We start from the raw sequence: 15,136 nt of genomic DNA, 5'->3' as shown, positions 1-15,136 counted from the left end.
TCTTCCTAAGAGCTGGCACTAGGACCATCACAATCCCTTTTTTATGCCTTTCTACAGAGGAAAATGTTAAAAACTGCATAAAATTTTCATAACAGACAGACCTAGGTTTAAATCCAGATTCTATCACTATTGGCTGTGTGACTGAAGGATAAGATCCCTTATCCTTAGACAGAAATAATGCCTATATTATTTAGGGATGTTGGGAGGATTAACTGAAATTATGTATAAAACACACCTAACACAGTTCCTAACATATAATAAGCAGTAACTGTATTTTGCATCATGTATACTGAGAAAGAAGAGAAAACACATGTAGTCTTTAATAAATTCTTGCTAGATTTAAAAATAAGAGACCAATAAAATATCCTTCAAACACTGTCTACAGTGACTGTCACTGTTTTCTGTTCTTCCCCAAAAGTTAATAGTTGAGAGAGAGGCTAGTCCCAATCATTAGGATTAAAGATATCTCTAAAATCCATTCCATACATAATTCTTAATGTGTTTTGTAAACATACTGCATAATAAAAAACAAAAACAAAAAACAGAGCTATACCTAGGCATTTTTAAAGGTATTAAATTTTGAAAAATAATAACATATTAAATGTATAACTTCATACATTACTAACATATCACGGGGAGTTCAATGGTCCAGAGATGAAGTAGAAATTAAAATAATAAATTAGTGGTTTCACAGGTCTTCATTTCATTATCTTCCTCTTAAATACCTACCACTGAAAATAACGTAAGACCTTTTTTTCCCCCCATATTTGTCCTTAGAAGATATTCAGACAAAACCGTAAGAATAGATGGAATACATTTATGTTCTTGCTACCTGGTTTTACTCCACTTAAAACTGGTTCAATGACTCCCCACTGCCTATAGGATCAAGTCTCAAAACCCCACATAGCATGGGATACAAGGCCCTGCCTAGCTTGGCAGCCTCATCTCATCCCATTTCACCCCATACATCCAGGGCTTGCTCTTCCACACTCAAGTCACTTTGTGAATTCTGGTCCTCTCATCTAAAAAATTCTCCAATCCCCACACTGACACGTATCATGTTTGAAGGCAAACTCTTCCTACTTTTCAACTAAGCTCAGGGGTCCTTCCTCCATAAGGCAATTCCTGCCCTTTCCCCTCCAGCCCTCCTCCAGTGTCCCACCACCTCCTCCCTGTACAGACCTCTACTTACAACCCATTATCATTAATTTGAAATGTCCATGCATCTCTCTTTCCTTAAACTGCAAGCCAACTGAGGGCATGGACACTACAAAGCTTATTCATCTTTTTAACCCAGTGCCTAACAGTATTTGGCACACCGTGCTCAGTAAACACCTAGTGGGATCAAAGTCCAATGTTTTTATTGTTGTTTATTCTTTTAGAATGCACAGATGTACAGTGACATTGTTTCCCTACTCTTTATTTAAATATAAGTTAATGAATATCTTGTGCACTCCCACTCAAACACGATTACTACGTGTGTGGGTAGCAGAATTTAAAAATTACACAAGTAAGTACAATTTGAATTACAAATAAATTACAGATTGATCTTATTTTTGTTAGTCCTTTTATCAAGTACTCAATTGACGGTTGTTATGTGTCTCTCCCTCTAACTTCTAGATTGGGGATAAATTTTATCCCAGTTGTTCAGGGGTAGAGAAACTTAAGACAGGGATAATCAGGTTAGGTTGTGGTCTAGACCAGGAGAGGGTCTAGATATTCTCTGAGTTCTCAGACACTACTGTAAAGTGTAAGAAACGTGGGTTCTGGAGACCAAGAGCATCAGACTCTATTGCTTACTGTGCAAGAAGAAATACTAAATATAAAATTCAATTAAATAACCGTTTCTTTCCCCTAAAATCAATCTGAGATTTAATTAAATTCAATCTAATGTAGGCCAGTGGTGACTTTGAGAGAACCAAACTAAATCACACAAACATACAAAATTCTTCCCCAGAACAGATCCAGAATTCTGAGGAAAGCAATCTAGTTTTCTGGAATACCCTTGTCCTAACAAGGAATATTATTATAGGGTACAGGCTTGGCGAGTAAAGAGGGAGGCCCTTTCTGACTAGGTGTATTTGACATTTTGCGCAGGAATGAAAGAGGCCAAGTAGAGAAAAACTAGAAATCCAGCAATAAAATAAACTTATTATATTTTCAATCTACTTTAAGGTAGGCCTTCATGGGGGGGGGGGGCGGGAATAGATTTAACATATATAGGGGGGGGCAGAAAAAACATGGGTTTTACAGACACTCAGGGTTGTAGAAATTAGTCAACACTGCACAGCCCGTAAGTGCTTAAAAGTACACATTATACTTCTAGTTCTTTTGCCAAATAGATGTGTAATTTTAGGATAATTGCCACAGTTTCTTCATCCTTAAGATAAGGATAAATATTATCTATCTTAGAGATTAACATGATAATTGAATGACACAGTGCACATAAACCACCTGGTAGGTAGCAGGCACTCCACAAAGGCTACCCCTCCTCCTCCCTAAATGCAGGTATTGGGGAGAAAATAAAACATGTCAAAAAGGAATGAAATGGTTTATTATAGGTTAATTAAGATTAAAATGTATTATATGGGTAGGTAACTATATTTACTATAAATATTTCTTAAGCTTATAGAGCCAATTTAGACTAAAAGCCAAATATGCATACAAACCTATTTCCAACATACTAAGACAACAAGGCTAAACAGATACTGAAGAAAGCAATCTAATTTCCTGAGACACCCTCTTCCCACGAAAGGACAATATTGTTGGATAAGGCCTTAGAGAGTAAGTAGAGAAGAAGCTTCAGACTCAGGGTATTCAGCATTTTGTTTGAGAAGGAAAATACACCATGAGCAAGCATATAATCAGATAACTAGATTGTGCAATCATTAATATATTTTCTTTGTAACAAGGCAATGCAAAATAAATAGACTTCAAAATGAAGAATTAAGCAACTCCCCCAGAAATACTAACACATGACCACGAATAGATACATTATTTCAGGTCATTAAACGGCATTACTATTTGAAAGCAGTGTAAATTTAGAGAATGTTACCAGAAAGTATTAAGATCAGAAAAAAAATCTAGAAAAACAGGTGTGCAAGTAAGTGAGTTTAAATATTGAATAAGAAAACAGAAAGGGGCCTAATTGCCTCTCACAGTTGTTCCCTCACACCTTTCTTACTTAGATTATTGCATCTCTGGCTCTCGGTTTCCACTTCAGATGAAGATCATAGGGCCCTGACAACATTCCAAAAGCACTCTATGCTTTTTTTGTCTTAATTTTATTCACTATTAAGAATTCAAATTTTCATAGTTCTTATGATCTAAAATCTCCAAGCACTTATTTACAGTAAAGTGTTTTGTAAAAAATGACCTCATTATTTACTATTCAGTTTACAAATGCAAAATGTAACCCAGGTGAAAATTAAATGCCCTGGTTTTATTTATTTTTTTTAATATGTATTTTTATTGATTTCAGAGAGAGGAAGGGAGAGGGAGAGAGGGAGAGAAACATCAATGATGAGAGTCACTGATCGGCTGCCTCCTGCATGCCCCCTACTGGGGATTGAGCCCGCAACCCAGGCCTGTGCCCTGACCGGGAATCGAACCCCAATCTCCTGGATCCCAGGTCAATGCTCAACCGCTGAGCCACGCTTGGCCAGGCGGTTTTAAAATAAATTCAACATAATTATTTTTTATGAAACATTCCTGTTAATCCAAGAGCTTTCCACTTGTTGGGGGAGGGTGTCTTAAAATATACATACATAATTTATAAGTGGCATTTTTAGTTATTTTAACTAAATTTGTTAATTGATATTTGGTAATAAAGGACACCAAAAAAACCTGATCAATGTAATACAATGGAAAGTAAGTCAATTTATAAATGTTTCAGTCTTTATATTCTAAATTTGTATTCTTAATTTGAGTTTTTATTCTTCATTTTCACAAAGGCATTACATTTTAGTCTTAGAAATTCTTGAAATTGATCATACTATAATTTATTGTTTATTCTTTAATGTGGTACTCAATGTTAAGTTCCTTTTTTTTTTTCTTTTTTTTAATCCTCACCAGAGGATATGCTTAAAGAGAGGAAGGAAGGGAGAGAGAAAAGAAGAGAGGCAGAGAGAGGAAGAAAGAGAGAGAGAGGGAGGCAGATGGGGAGAAACATGGATGTGAGAAAGAAACATTCATCAGTTCCTCTCCATACACCCCAATCAGGGATGTGCCCTGATCTGGAATGGAACTCCCAACCCTTCGCTGCACAGGACAATGCTCATCCAACTGAGCCATTCTGGCTGGGCCCAAGGTTAGTTTCTTAATGATAGTCAAGCAATTTATTTTTTCCAGAAGCAATACACTCTTTACACAGATCTCTGTTTATTAGCTCATCATCACTCCCCTTCATTCAGGTCTCTGCTAGGATGATACAATTCAGACTCCTTCCCTAACCACATTAATAGGACACCTTTCCCCTCCCCACTCTCTGCCCTGAGCCTATAATTTTGTATGATAGGCCCCTTTCCCTCCCTAATTTTATTTTTTAAAATATGATTTTATTGATTTTTAGAAAGAGAGGGAGAGGGAAAGAGAAATAGAAACATCAGTGATAGAGAAACATCCCTGATCAGCTGCCTCCTGCACACCCCCTACTGGGGATTGACCAGCAACCTGGCATGTGCCCTGACCAGGAATTGAACTGGTGACCTCTTGGTTCCTGGATCAACCCCCAACCGCTGAGCCACATCAGCCTGGCTCCCTCCCTAATTTTAATTCTTAGGACTTCTCACGACTTGAAATTATATATTTATTGTCTGATTCCCTTACTAGGCTGTTAGCTCCATGCAGCACAAACTGTATTTTTCTCTGCTGTATCCCTAGGGCCTACAGTAACACTTGGTGCAATGCTTAATAAAAACTTAGAAGAATAAAATTAGAGATTTTTTCAAAAGACCTCCACATACAGCAGTTTACTACATGAGTATACTCGTTTTACATGAGTTCACTGTAACAAAGAAAAGTTAGATGAATTTCCCAAGTTCACATAAGAAGCCATAAAACTCGAACTACAATCCTGACTCCTGATCCAATGGTCTTAACTGTACCAATTAGCCTGTCCTTGAATTACATATTCACATCAACTTGTATAAAAGTTTCTTCGCTCCAAGTATATAAAATACTTAAATAACCTAATAATCACCAGAACTCTCAAATCATTCACTATTACCACAAATTCATTAAAGGCTTGGTTTACTTTCCCCAAAATTGTTAGATAAAAATTTAAAGTTAAGGTTTATAATACATACCAAAGAACGCCTCATCTGCATTAATATCATCATAAAGCAGTCAAAGCTGATCATTCCTTCTTGATTTGACAATAATTTGCTTTTCTCCATGGAATTTACAACCGCTGAAGCCCCTAAAGCCATTTCTATCCATTCAAGCAGATACCTCAAAGAGCCTCGCTGAGCTGCTAAACCAAGCAGCAACTCAGAAGCTAACCTACGACCTAAAGTGTCTGCCCCAGAATTGGGAATAGTTACTCCTTTAAGAAATGTTGTTACTTGTGATAAGCAGTCCAAGCCCATTGGAGGAATCTTGCTTTCATTTGCTAAAGATAATGGTGGTAAAGAGCTCACAACTTCAATTGCAGTATGAATAACGTCGTTGCAAAGACTGAGGCCAGGTCCCGACACAGGCATCATCCAACTTTGTCTTAGAAGTGCAAATAATAAACTTAGACCAGTTCGAACACCCATTTCTATAAGTGCATCAGTGCTTGACCGTGGACGTTCACTAACAGAATGGACATCTGCTGAACCAGAGCTGCTCTCCGGAGAATGCTGCTGCTGTTTCACTTTGCCTTTGTCGTGGTATTTATTAGAAAGTGCATAAAAAACACGCTGGAGTACAAGCAGTCGTTTTCGAAGTGCCCCAGCAAATGGGGAATCTGAACATACCATCTTCGCTAGTGCTAGTTGGCTGCTAAGAAGAGCATCCAAGTAGTGGTCCTGCTCATCACTTGAAAGAGACTCACGTTCAAAGTCTGGCAATTGTGGTCCTTTGAGGCACAAAACTTGTTGGGGCAAAGGGACTACTTCCTTATTACTGACCAGTTTAGAATATAGAACAGCAACCCCTTCTCTTGTAGCAATAGATTCACTGTCCTCTGTAATCCAAGAACTGTTGAGGTGTTCAAGCCATTTCAGTTTCACTGGTGGAACCATAGTTGCCATGTTGATTTACTCTTTAGCCATTAGTTCTGTAAAGGGAGAAGAAAAAGCAATCAAAAACTTATATGGATAATTCACAAAATGTTTTTAACTTCCATCTTATAATACAATTAGTGATTTCAAATAAAGTATGGACTAGTTAACAGAAATGTACCATGGTTACATAAGATAATAATAGGGGAAAATGGGTGAAGGGCATATGAGTACTCTGTACTATCTTTGCAACTTTTGTATAAAACTAGTATTTTCCCAAAATAAAAATCTATTTAAAAATTTGGCCCTGGCCACTGTGGCTCAGTTGGCTGAACGTTGTCCTCTGCACCAAAAGGTTACCAGTTCAATTCCTGGTCAGGGCAAATAGGTTTTGGGTTTGATCCCTGGTCAGGGTGCATACAGGAGGCAACTGATCAATGTTTCTCTCTTTCATCAATGTTTTTTTCTCTCTTTCCCCTTCTTCCTCTCTCTCTAAAATCAATAAAATTATATTTTAAAAGAAAGAAAAATGAACACTCAATTCAGAATGTGAAAAAAAAATTAATGAGGTAATGAGTTTGCTTTTAGCTCTGTAATCTGTAATGAGTCAAAACTGAGAGATTAAAGATGGCGGCAGACTGAGTGGAAGCTACACTGACACTCTCTGGGACCAAACTGGAAGAACAACTAAAATATAAGAAAAACTATCCTGAATAATCAACTGCAACTGAAGACGAGGTGGAGAACACTCTCATAACCAAGAAGGAAAAGTGGAGACCACATAGAAACTGGTAGGAAGTGAGGAGACACGAAAGGGATGGCTGGGCTCCCACAGGCAGCACCTGAAGGCATGGAGGGATATCTCAGCTGTGGAGGGTTCCCACTTTGGACTCTGGGGCACAAACCCCAGGCTGGGTTTCCCAGTCAACAGCACCAGAACTGAGAAAGGGCCCATATAACATCCAGCTGTGAAAAGCAGCCAGGTTTCTGTCGGCCAGGGAGAGACAGCTGGAAATGCAGGCATACTCTTAAAGAGCCAAAGCACAAAGTTTTGTGTGCAGCCACTCATCTTGGGCTCCAGCAGAGGGAGGGCAGAGTGGACTGGAGCTGTGTGATGAGAATCTAGGGTTGTGGGCTCTGGAGATACAGCTCAGAGAGCACCCCTCTGGATTCCTGTGCTGAGTCATTCCCCCATAGTGCAGAGGCAGACATTTACCTTCCAAGCAGCTTTTGCCTGAGGAGGAAGAAATTGCCCTACCCTACTAGAAAACCTCTCACACTACCCAGAGCAGTTTCTACAGCCTGAGGCTCATTAAGAGAATCAGATTAATCAGCTTGCAGGCAAAGCCAGACTTCAGAGAGCTTTACGTCTTTGCTAGATCTGCTTCTGGACCCAGGCCTTGGAAAAGCAGACTCTGGTGTGCATCTTGGTCCTGTCCAAACGCACCCAGCCACAACAGAGGGGACTTCAAGCTGTGGGTTGTTGATAGCTTCAAACAGGGTATTCAAGGCTAGTCACAAACAGCATCTGACATTGGCCTGCACCAGAGGTCTTCCAAAAAGAATGAGAGTCCTAGTAGGACTACCTACTACATAGAAACAAACTCAAATAGGTAGCCAAAATGGGGAGACAAAAAAACAAGCCCCAGATGAAAGAACAAGACAGGTCTCCAGAAAAAGAGCTAAATGAAATGGAGATAAGCAATCTATCAGATATAGAGTTCAGAATACTGATTGTAAGGATGCTCAATAGCATGAAAAAAAAATATGGAAACTATGGGAAATGACCAGTCAGAAACAAACAATGAAACAGCAGAAATAAAGAATATATTGGAAGGAATAAACAGCAGATTAGAGGAAGCCGAGGATCGGATCAGCAAATTAGAAGACAGGGTAGGAAAACTCACTCAATCAGAGATCCAAAAAGAAAAAATAATTAAAAAACAGGACAGTATAAGGGAGCTGTGGGACAACATGAAACATAACAATATCCGCATCATAAGAGTGCCAGAGGAGGTCTAAAATAAGCAAGGATTAGAGAACCTGTTTGAAGAAATAATGGCTGAAAACTTCCCTCACCTGGTGAAGGAAAAAGTCACACAAGTTCAGGAGGCACAGAGAGTCCCAAGCAAGAAGAACCCAAAGAGGCCCACACCCAGACACATCATAATTAAAATGCCAAATACCCAAGGCAAAGAGAATATTAAAAGCAGCAAGAGAAAAGCAATCTGTTACCTACAAAGGTTGTCAGCTGACTTCTCATCAAAAACTCTACAGGCCAGAAGGGAATGGCACGAAGTAGTTAAGGTAATGGCAAAACAAGGATCTGAAACCAAGACTACTCTATCCGGCAAGGCTATCATTTGAAACAGATGGTGAAATAAAGAGCTTCCCAGACAAAAAAAGGCTAAAAGAGTTTATCATTACCAAACCAGCATTGCAGGAAATGTTAAAGATATTGCTGTAATAAGAAGAAGAAATAGGGAGAGAAACATAGGCATAAAGAATTAAAATGGCAATAAATAAAGACCTATCAATAATAACCTTAAGGACTTTAACACCCCACTGACTTCACTGGATAGATCTTCCAGACAAAAAGTCAACACAGAAACAGTGACTAAATGGCACACTAGTTCAGATGGATTTCATTGATATTTACAGAGCATTTCAACCCAAAGCTGCAGAATATATATTCCTCTCAAGGGCACATGGGTCATGTTCAAAGACAGACCACATGTTAGGACACAAAACCAGTCTCTACAAGTTCAAGAAGACTGAAATCATATCAAGCATCTCAGATCACAAGGGCATGAAATTAGAAATCAACTACAGTAAAAACACTCAAAAACATTCAAACACATGGAGGCTAAATAGCATGTTATTAAACAATGAATGGGTTACCAATAAGATCAAGAAAGAAATCAAAAACTTCCTGGAAACAAATGAAAATGAATGAACACACAACAACCCCAAATCTATGGGACACAACGAAAGCAGTCCTAAGAGAGAAGTTCACAGTACTACATGCTTACCTCAAAAAGCAAGAAAAATTTTCAGGAAACTATCTACCTTAAAGAATTAGAAAGTTCCCCTGTGAAGCTGTCTGGACCAGTGCTTTTGTTTGCTGCGAGTTTTTTTATTGCTGCTTCGATTTTATCAATTGTTATTAGCCTATTCAGGTTTTCTGATTCTTCCTGATTTAGTTTTACTTGATCTCACTCATATGTGGAATCTAATAAGCAAAACAGACTGAGAAACAAAACAGATCCAGAGACATAGAAGCATGGAACAGACTGATGAATGTCAGTGGGAAGGCAGGGGTGGGGAAATGGGTGGGGAGAGATTAATCAAAAAACTTATATGCATATGTGCATATACACATGGACACAGACAATAGTGTGGTGAAGGCCTTGGTGTGGGGGGATGTGGGGTGGAGGGGATCAATGGGGGAAAAAGGGGGAAATGTCTATAATACTTTCAACAATAAAGATAAAATAAATGAATTGAAAATAAATTAAAAAAATAAATGAGTCAATAGTGATGGTTTGGGGGAAAAAATTATATCTGTACCTAGCACAGTGTCTGGTATCTGATGCTTCCTCAATGAGGGTGCATTTCAGAAAACAAATCTGATTTCTTCCGTGATCTCAATGTTAACCCACTCATTCTTTTAGCAGCATGTTATTTAATCTCCACATGTTTATTTTTCAGTATTCGTCTTGTAAAGGATTTCTGGTTTCATACTATTGTTATAGGGGGAAATTCTTGATATGATTTCAATCTTCTTAAATTTACTGAGACATGTTTTGTGGCCAACATGTGGTCTACCTTGGAAAATGTTCCATGTGCACTTGAAAAAAATGTATATTCTGTTACTTTTGCGTGAAATGTCCTAAAAATAACAATTAAGTCCATCTGGTCTAATGTGTCATTTAAGGCCACTCTTCCCTTGTTGATTTTATGTGTAGGTGATCTACCCACTGATGTCAATGAGGTGTTAAAGTCCCCTACTATGACTGAATTACTGTCATTCTCCCCGTTTATGTTCATCATTACTTGCTTTATATATTTACATACTTCTCCATTGGGTGCATATATGTTCATGAGAGTTATATCTTGTTGTTGAATGGATCCCTTTATCATTATGCCTTTCTTTGTAGCTTATAAAGAAAGCCCTTGTTTTAAACTCTATTTTGTCTAAGTACTGCTATCCCAACTTTTTTTCACTTTAATTTTTTTTCCAACCCTTTATGTCAGTCTATGTGTCTTTTGATCTGAAGTGGGTCTCTTGTAAAGAGCATATGTATGGGTCTTGATTTTTTATACATTCAGCCACCTTATATCTTTTAATTGGAGTATTTAGTCCACTTACATTTAAAGTAATTCTTGGGGGAGATCCAATATGGCAGCAGAGTAGGCTGAAGCTACACTCACCATGTCCCAGGACCAAACTGGAATTACAACTAAAATATAGAACCACCTGAATAACAAACTGAAGACTAGCTGGACAGAAACCTTGTGACCAAGGATTTACAGAAGAGGCCACATCAAGACTGGTAGGAAGGATGGAGACACAAAAAGGGCTGGCCCCACTTTGACAGGTTGGCAGCTGAGATCCTGGAGGGATATCTCAGATGCAAAGGTTCCCCCTGAGGAACATGGGTTCTGAACCTCACACCAGGCTCCCTAGGCCACAGCACCACAGCTGGGAAGAGGTGCCCACATAACATCTGGCTGTGAAAATCCAAGGGGATTCTGTCAGCCAGGGAGGGTCACAGGTGCCCTCTTAAAGGGCCAATACATAAAAAAATCTTGTTTGAAGTCACTCACCCTAGGCTCATGCAGAGGGAGGGAGGAACGGACTAGAGTCACATGAGGAGACGAGGGTTTGAGGCTCTGGGGAGAACAGAAGGGATAGTCGCCAGGATCCCTGTGCTGAATCTCTCCCACACCGCAGACACAATCTTTCTTGGGTAGAGAACGCCCCTCCTTAAATCATCCGCCTGGGGGAATACAATAGCCTCACCCTCTGGACTCCCTGTCACCCCAACCTGCGGAGCTCATACCCTGTTGAGGAGTCAGCTATCTAGGCAGGGGTGTAGAGGGCTGGGAAGACTCAAAGGGTGTCAGTGACTGAGTTGTATGGCTTTGGGGTGGGGGCCACTCATCACTCCTTCCCTTAAGCCTTAATGGTGATCTCCCTCAGGAGAGATCCACTAGCCCCACCCTGCCAACTCCTGGTGGCCCCACCATGCTAAGTTCTGGCTCCTGGCAGAATCTGGGAATAGACTAAGTTATGTGGCTCTAGGACAGGGGCCATTTTTCCCTCACTCCTGACATGTCAAGAGTCCTCCCTCACACAGCCAAATCTTGGTCTGTTTGGGCCTGATAAATTTTCAAACGCTCTTCAACAGTTTTACTCTAAAAAATAAAATCTCCCGTATAGGCAAAAAGATTAAGAACTGACCTCTCCGCTGCCTGCTTTCCCTTTTATAGTTACACCTGAGATGTTCCATTACTGGAAGGCACCACGCTCCTTTCTATTTAAGAGCATTGGCACAGGCAGTTCCCTTTACTTAAAGCCTGACTTCTCCATCCCACCCTTTTCCACCCTGCTAATGTCTAGTCGAAACAAGTTATCAGTTTAAACAGCCCAATACCAGGGACATATGAGACACTCAATAATTACTAGTTGAATTAAATGTCACTTCTTCAGGGAAGTTATCCCTAACAGCATCCATATGAGCCCAGGTCCCTCTTTTAAAATGCTTACCCAGCACCCAGTACTTTACTTTTACAGCATTCTGCACAGTTTGCAATTATTTACTATTTGTGTGATTATTTGTTTAATGTCCTCTCATACTAATCTATAGAGTCCATAAGGGCATAGACAGTTTCAATTTTGCTTATATTCCCAGTGCTTAGCAAAGGTAAGGCACATAGAGACCTCAATAAATATTTGCTGAATTGAGCTGAGCAATCTGGGTCAATGGAGTTCATCATTTACATAGAATCTAATTTAAATTCAGATTGTATCTTAATCTGAACTGATATAACGAAAGCACTTGAAAAATAACTATTTCCAAGTATGGTGGTACCACAGTGGAAAGGCCCCAAGGGTTCTGTCTTCGATCCATTTCTTTTTCCTCCTCTCACTGTAGGTATATTTTTGGAGTAATTCCAGCAACTCCCAAGGCTTTCACCTACTTCTCATATGCTAATGAGTCCAGTCCAAATTTCTAGACCTGAATATCCACTGCTAACATGATATATACACTCACATGTCCCAAAGGAATGTTAATTTCAACATGTTTAAAACTGAATTTGTCATTCACTACCACCTCTGCCACATCTACAAATAACTTTATGAAGCTCTAAATTTATGACTTTAGGGAGTCATAAAAAATATATGTCAATAAGGATACTTCTCAAGAGCATTTCTGGAAGAGCTGGAGGGACAACCCATTTGCAAAGTTCTAAAACTGAAAATTAAGTGCACATTGTGATCCAGCACTCTCCCACCCCTGCCCCAAGACTTCCTGTTTAGAGGGCTTCATTTAAGTTGACTTATTGACTCTTACTCATTAAACCATACAATTATCAATGTTCAGCTCCACATAATTAAACAGCCAATAAAAAGGAAAAGGTTTTTGTTTTTGTTGCTGTTATTATTCCTATTAAGAAAGTGAGTAAATTTAGAAAAGGAAAAGACTTGCTGAGTTTGCTGGCAAATAATTTTGCTATATCAATAATTAGAACTAGTCGAAAAGACCAGGAAGCAGACATGTTTATTCAGCAAGTAAAGAACTATGGACATAATGGAATCAAACTAATGGGTTTTTGCTTGTTCCAAGAACCACCAATTCACAATCCTGATGAACCAGCTAAATACTGGCAAAGAAAAAAAGCTGTTGTTTTGTTTTGTTTTGAATTTACAGTATGGTTAATACCACTAAAAGGTCAACTGTTCTTTTTTTAACTCATGACCCAATGCACAAATCCCAATTTAAATACATAAATAAAAGTACCAAATTCACCAATGAAAAGTGAGGCTGAAAAGATTACCAAAAGACTGGAAAATAAACCAAATAGCGTTACCACTATCTTTCTAAACTGAAATAAATGAAGGAAGCTAAAGGATTTAAGCAGGTGTAGACCTAATACTTCCTACAAGTGAATTTATCCAATTCTGAAGCTTTCTAACATTCTCTAGGTGAACAAAGCAATAACAGCAGTTAAGATTTGAGCACTTTCTTTGTGGCAGGCACTGGTGCTAAATACTTTACATGCGTTACCTTAATATCTGAACAACTCTATGAAATAGGAACTATTATTACTCCCATTTGCCAGGAAAGAAAACAAAGACACACAGAGGCAAAAAATTGTTTAATCCAAGGTCACACTGCTAGTAACAGACAGAGTAAGGATTCAAACCAGAGCAGTCTGACATCCGACCTCTTAACCACTAAATCATGCTACTTATCACTATCATGATGGTTTCACATGTTTTATATCACTCTAAATTTTTTAAAATTAAAAACTTCAGGTTTCAATTAATCAAATGTCAGTTCAGCTCATTCTTAGACTCCTGGTGCTATGATAAAATCTGTTCCTCCTAGCCACTATCTCAAGGTAACATCAAATGATAGCAATAAGGTAGCAATACAACAAAACACTTGTCACAGTTCTCATCAGAACTTCCAGGACAGACATGCAAAAAACTGAGAATAGTAAGACAATTCTGACAGAGAACAAGATGGAGAAATTCCATTATCTGCCTTTAAATCTTATTATAAACCTACAGTAATCAAGGCCTGTACACTGGTATCAAGAGAGATCAACAGAATAGAACCAAAACTCAAGAACTAGACCAACGCCGGGCCCTCTGCAGCAACCATGCTCTGCCAGATCCTGTCAGGCCAAGAAGCATCCAAGCTTGATTCCCCTCTTTGTACTTACTGGAGCCGGGGATACTGGGGCAGCACAGTATGTCATGTGCCTGGCATTGTTCAATCCAGATGTCTGTTGGGACAGAAAGAATAACCCAGAACCCTGGAACAAAATGGGCCCCAATGAGCAATACAGGTTCTACTCAGTAAATGTAGATTACAGCAAACAGAAGAAAGAAGGTCCAAACTTCTAAATGAAATGTTTCACTATAAAGCTGCTTAGAATGAAGGTCTTTCTGAAGTTATCCAAACAATTTTCCACTTAACTGGGATATATTTCCCCTCCAAATGCACAAAATCAAGTTGGTGTACTGTGTTGGGGTTTATACTGATTAATATTTGAAACTTGAAAAAAAAAAAAAAGAAACAGACCCACACATATATGGCTAATCTATTTTTAACTAAGGTGCTAAGGCAGTTTATTGGAGAAAGATAAACTCAAAGGGTGCTGGAACAACTGAATATGCATATAAAAAAAAATGAACCTTAACCCTAATTTCATACCATATACAAAAATCAACTTAAATTGGTTCATAGATCCAAATGTAAGAGTTAAACTATAAAAATCTCTAGAAGAAAACGCAGGAAAAAAACCTTAGCAACCCTGGATTAGGCAAAGATTTCTTAAATAGAACTCAAAAATTTAATACAGTAAACTTCATCAAAATTTAAAACTTTTGTTCTTCAAAAAGCACGTTAAGGCCCTAGCCAGGCAGCTCAGTTGGTTAGAACATTGTCTCATACACCAAAAGGCTGCAGGTTTGATCCCTGGTTGGGGCATGTACAGGAGGCAACTGATGGATGTTTCTCTCTCACATTGATCTCTCTCTCTCTCTTCCTCTCTCTCTAAAAATCAATAACATATCCTTGGGTGAGGGTTTAAAAAAAAAAAAAAGCATGTTAAGGGCACGGCAGATAATCATGGTATATGCATCCTCTTACAACCACATCAAAATTACAACTAAACTACAGAACCATCAT

The 15,136-nt window shown here is 38.7% G+C and overlaps 1 protein-coding gene across 2 annotated transcripts in view; it reads right to left on the bottom strand.

Annotated features, from left to right (window-relative positions):
- The window catches only part of HERC1 (HECT and RLD domain containing E3 ubiquitin protein ligase family member 1), a 166,443-nt gene that overhangs the window by 129,894 nt on the left and 21,413 nt on the right, over nt 1-15,136 (bottom strand). For both annotated transcript variants that reach the window (XM_016208584.2, XM_016208583.2), the window contains exon 2: nt 5,307-6,262. In XM_016208584.2, the coding sequence (XP_016064070.2) occupies nt 5,307-6,236 (930 nt within the window). In that variant the 5' untranslated portion in view covers nt 6,237-6,262. The remainder of the gene's footprint in view (nt 1-5,306; nt 6,263-15,136) is intronic.

The sequence above is a fragment of the Miniopterus natalensis genome, chromosome 1, assembly GCF_054644295.1.
Source record: "Miniopterus natalensis isolate mMinNat1 chromosome 1, mMinNat1.hap1, whole genome shotgun sequence".
Classification (NCBI taxonomy): domain Eukaryota; kingdom Metazoa; phylum Chordata; class Mammalia; order Chiroptera; family Miniopteridae; genus Miniopterus; species Miniopterus natalensis.
Note: the sequence above shows the minus strand (reverse complement) of the source record. Positions and strands in the feature narration are given on the sequence as shown.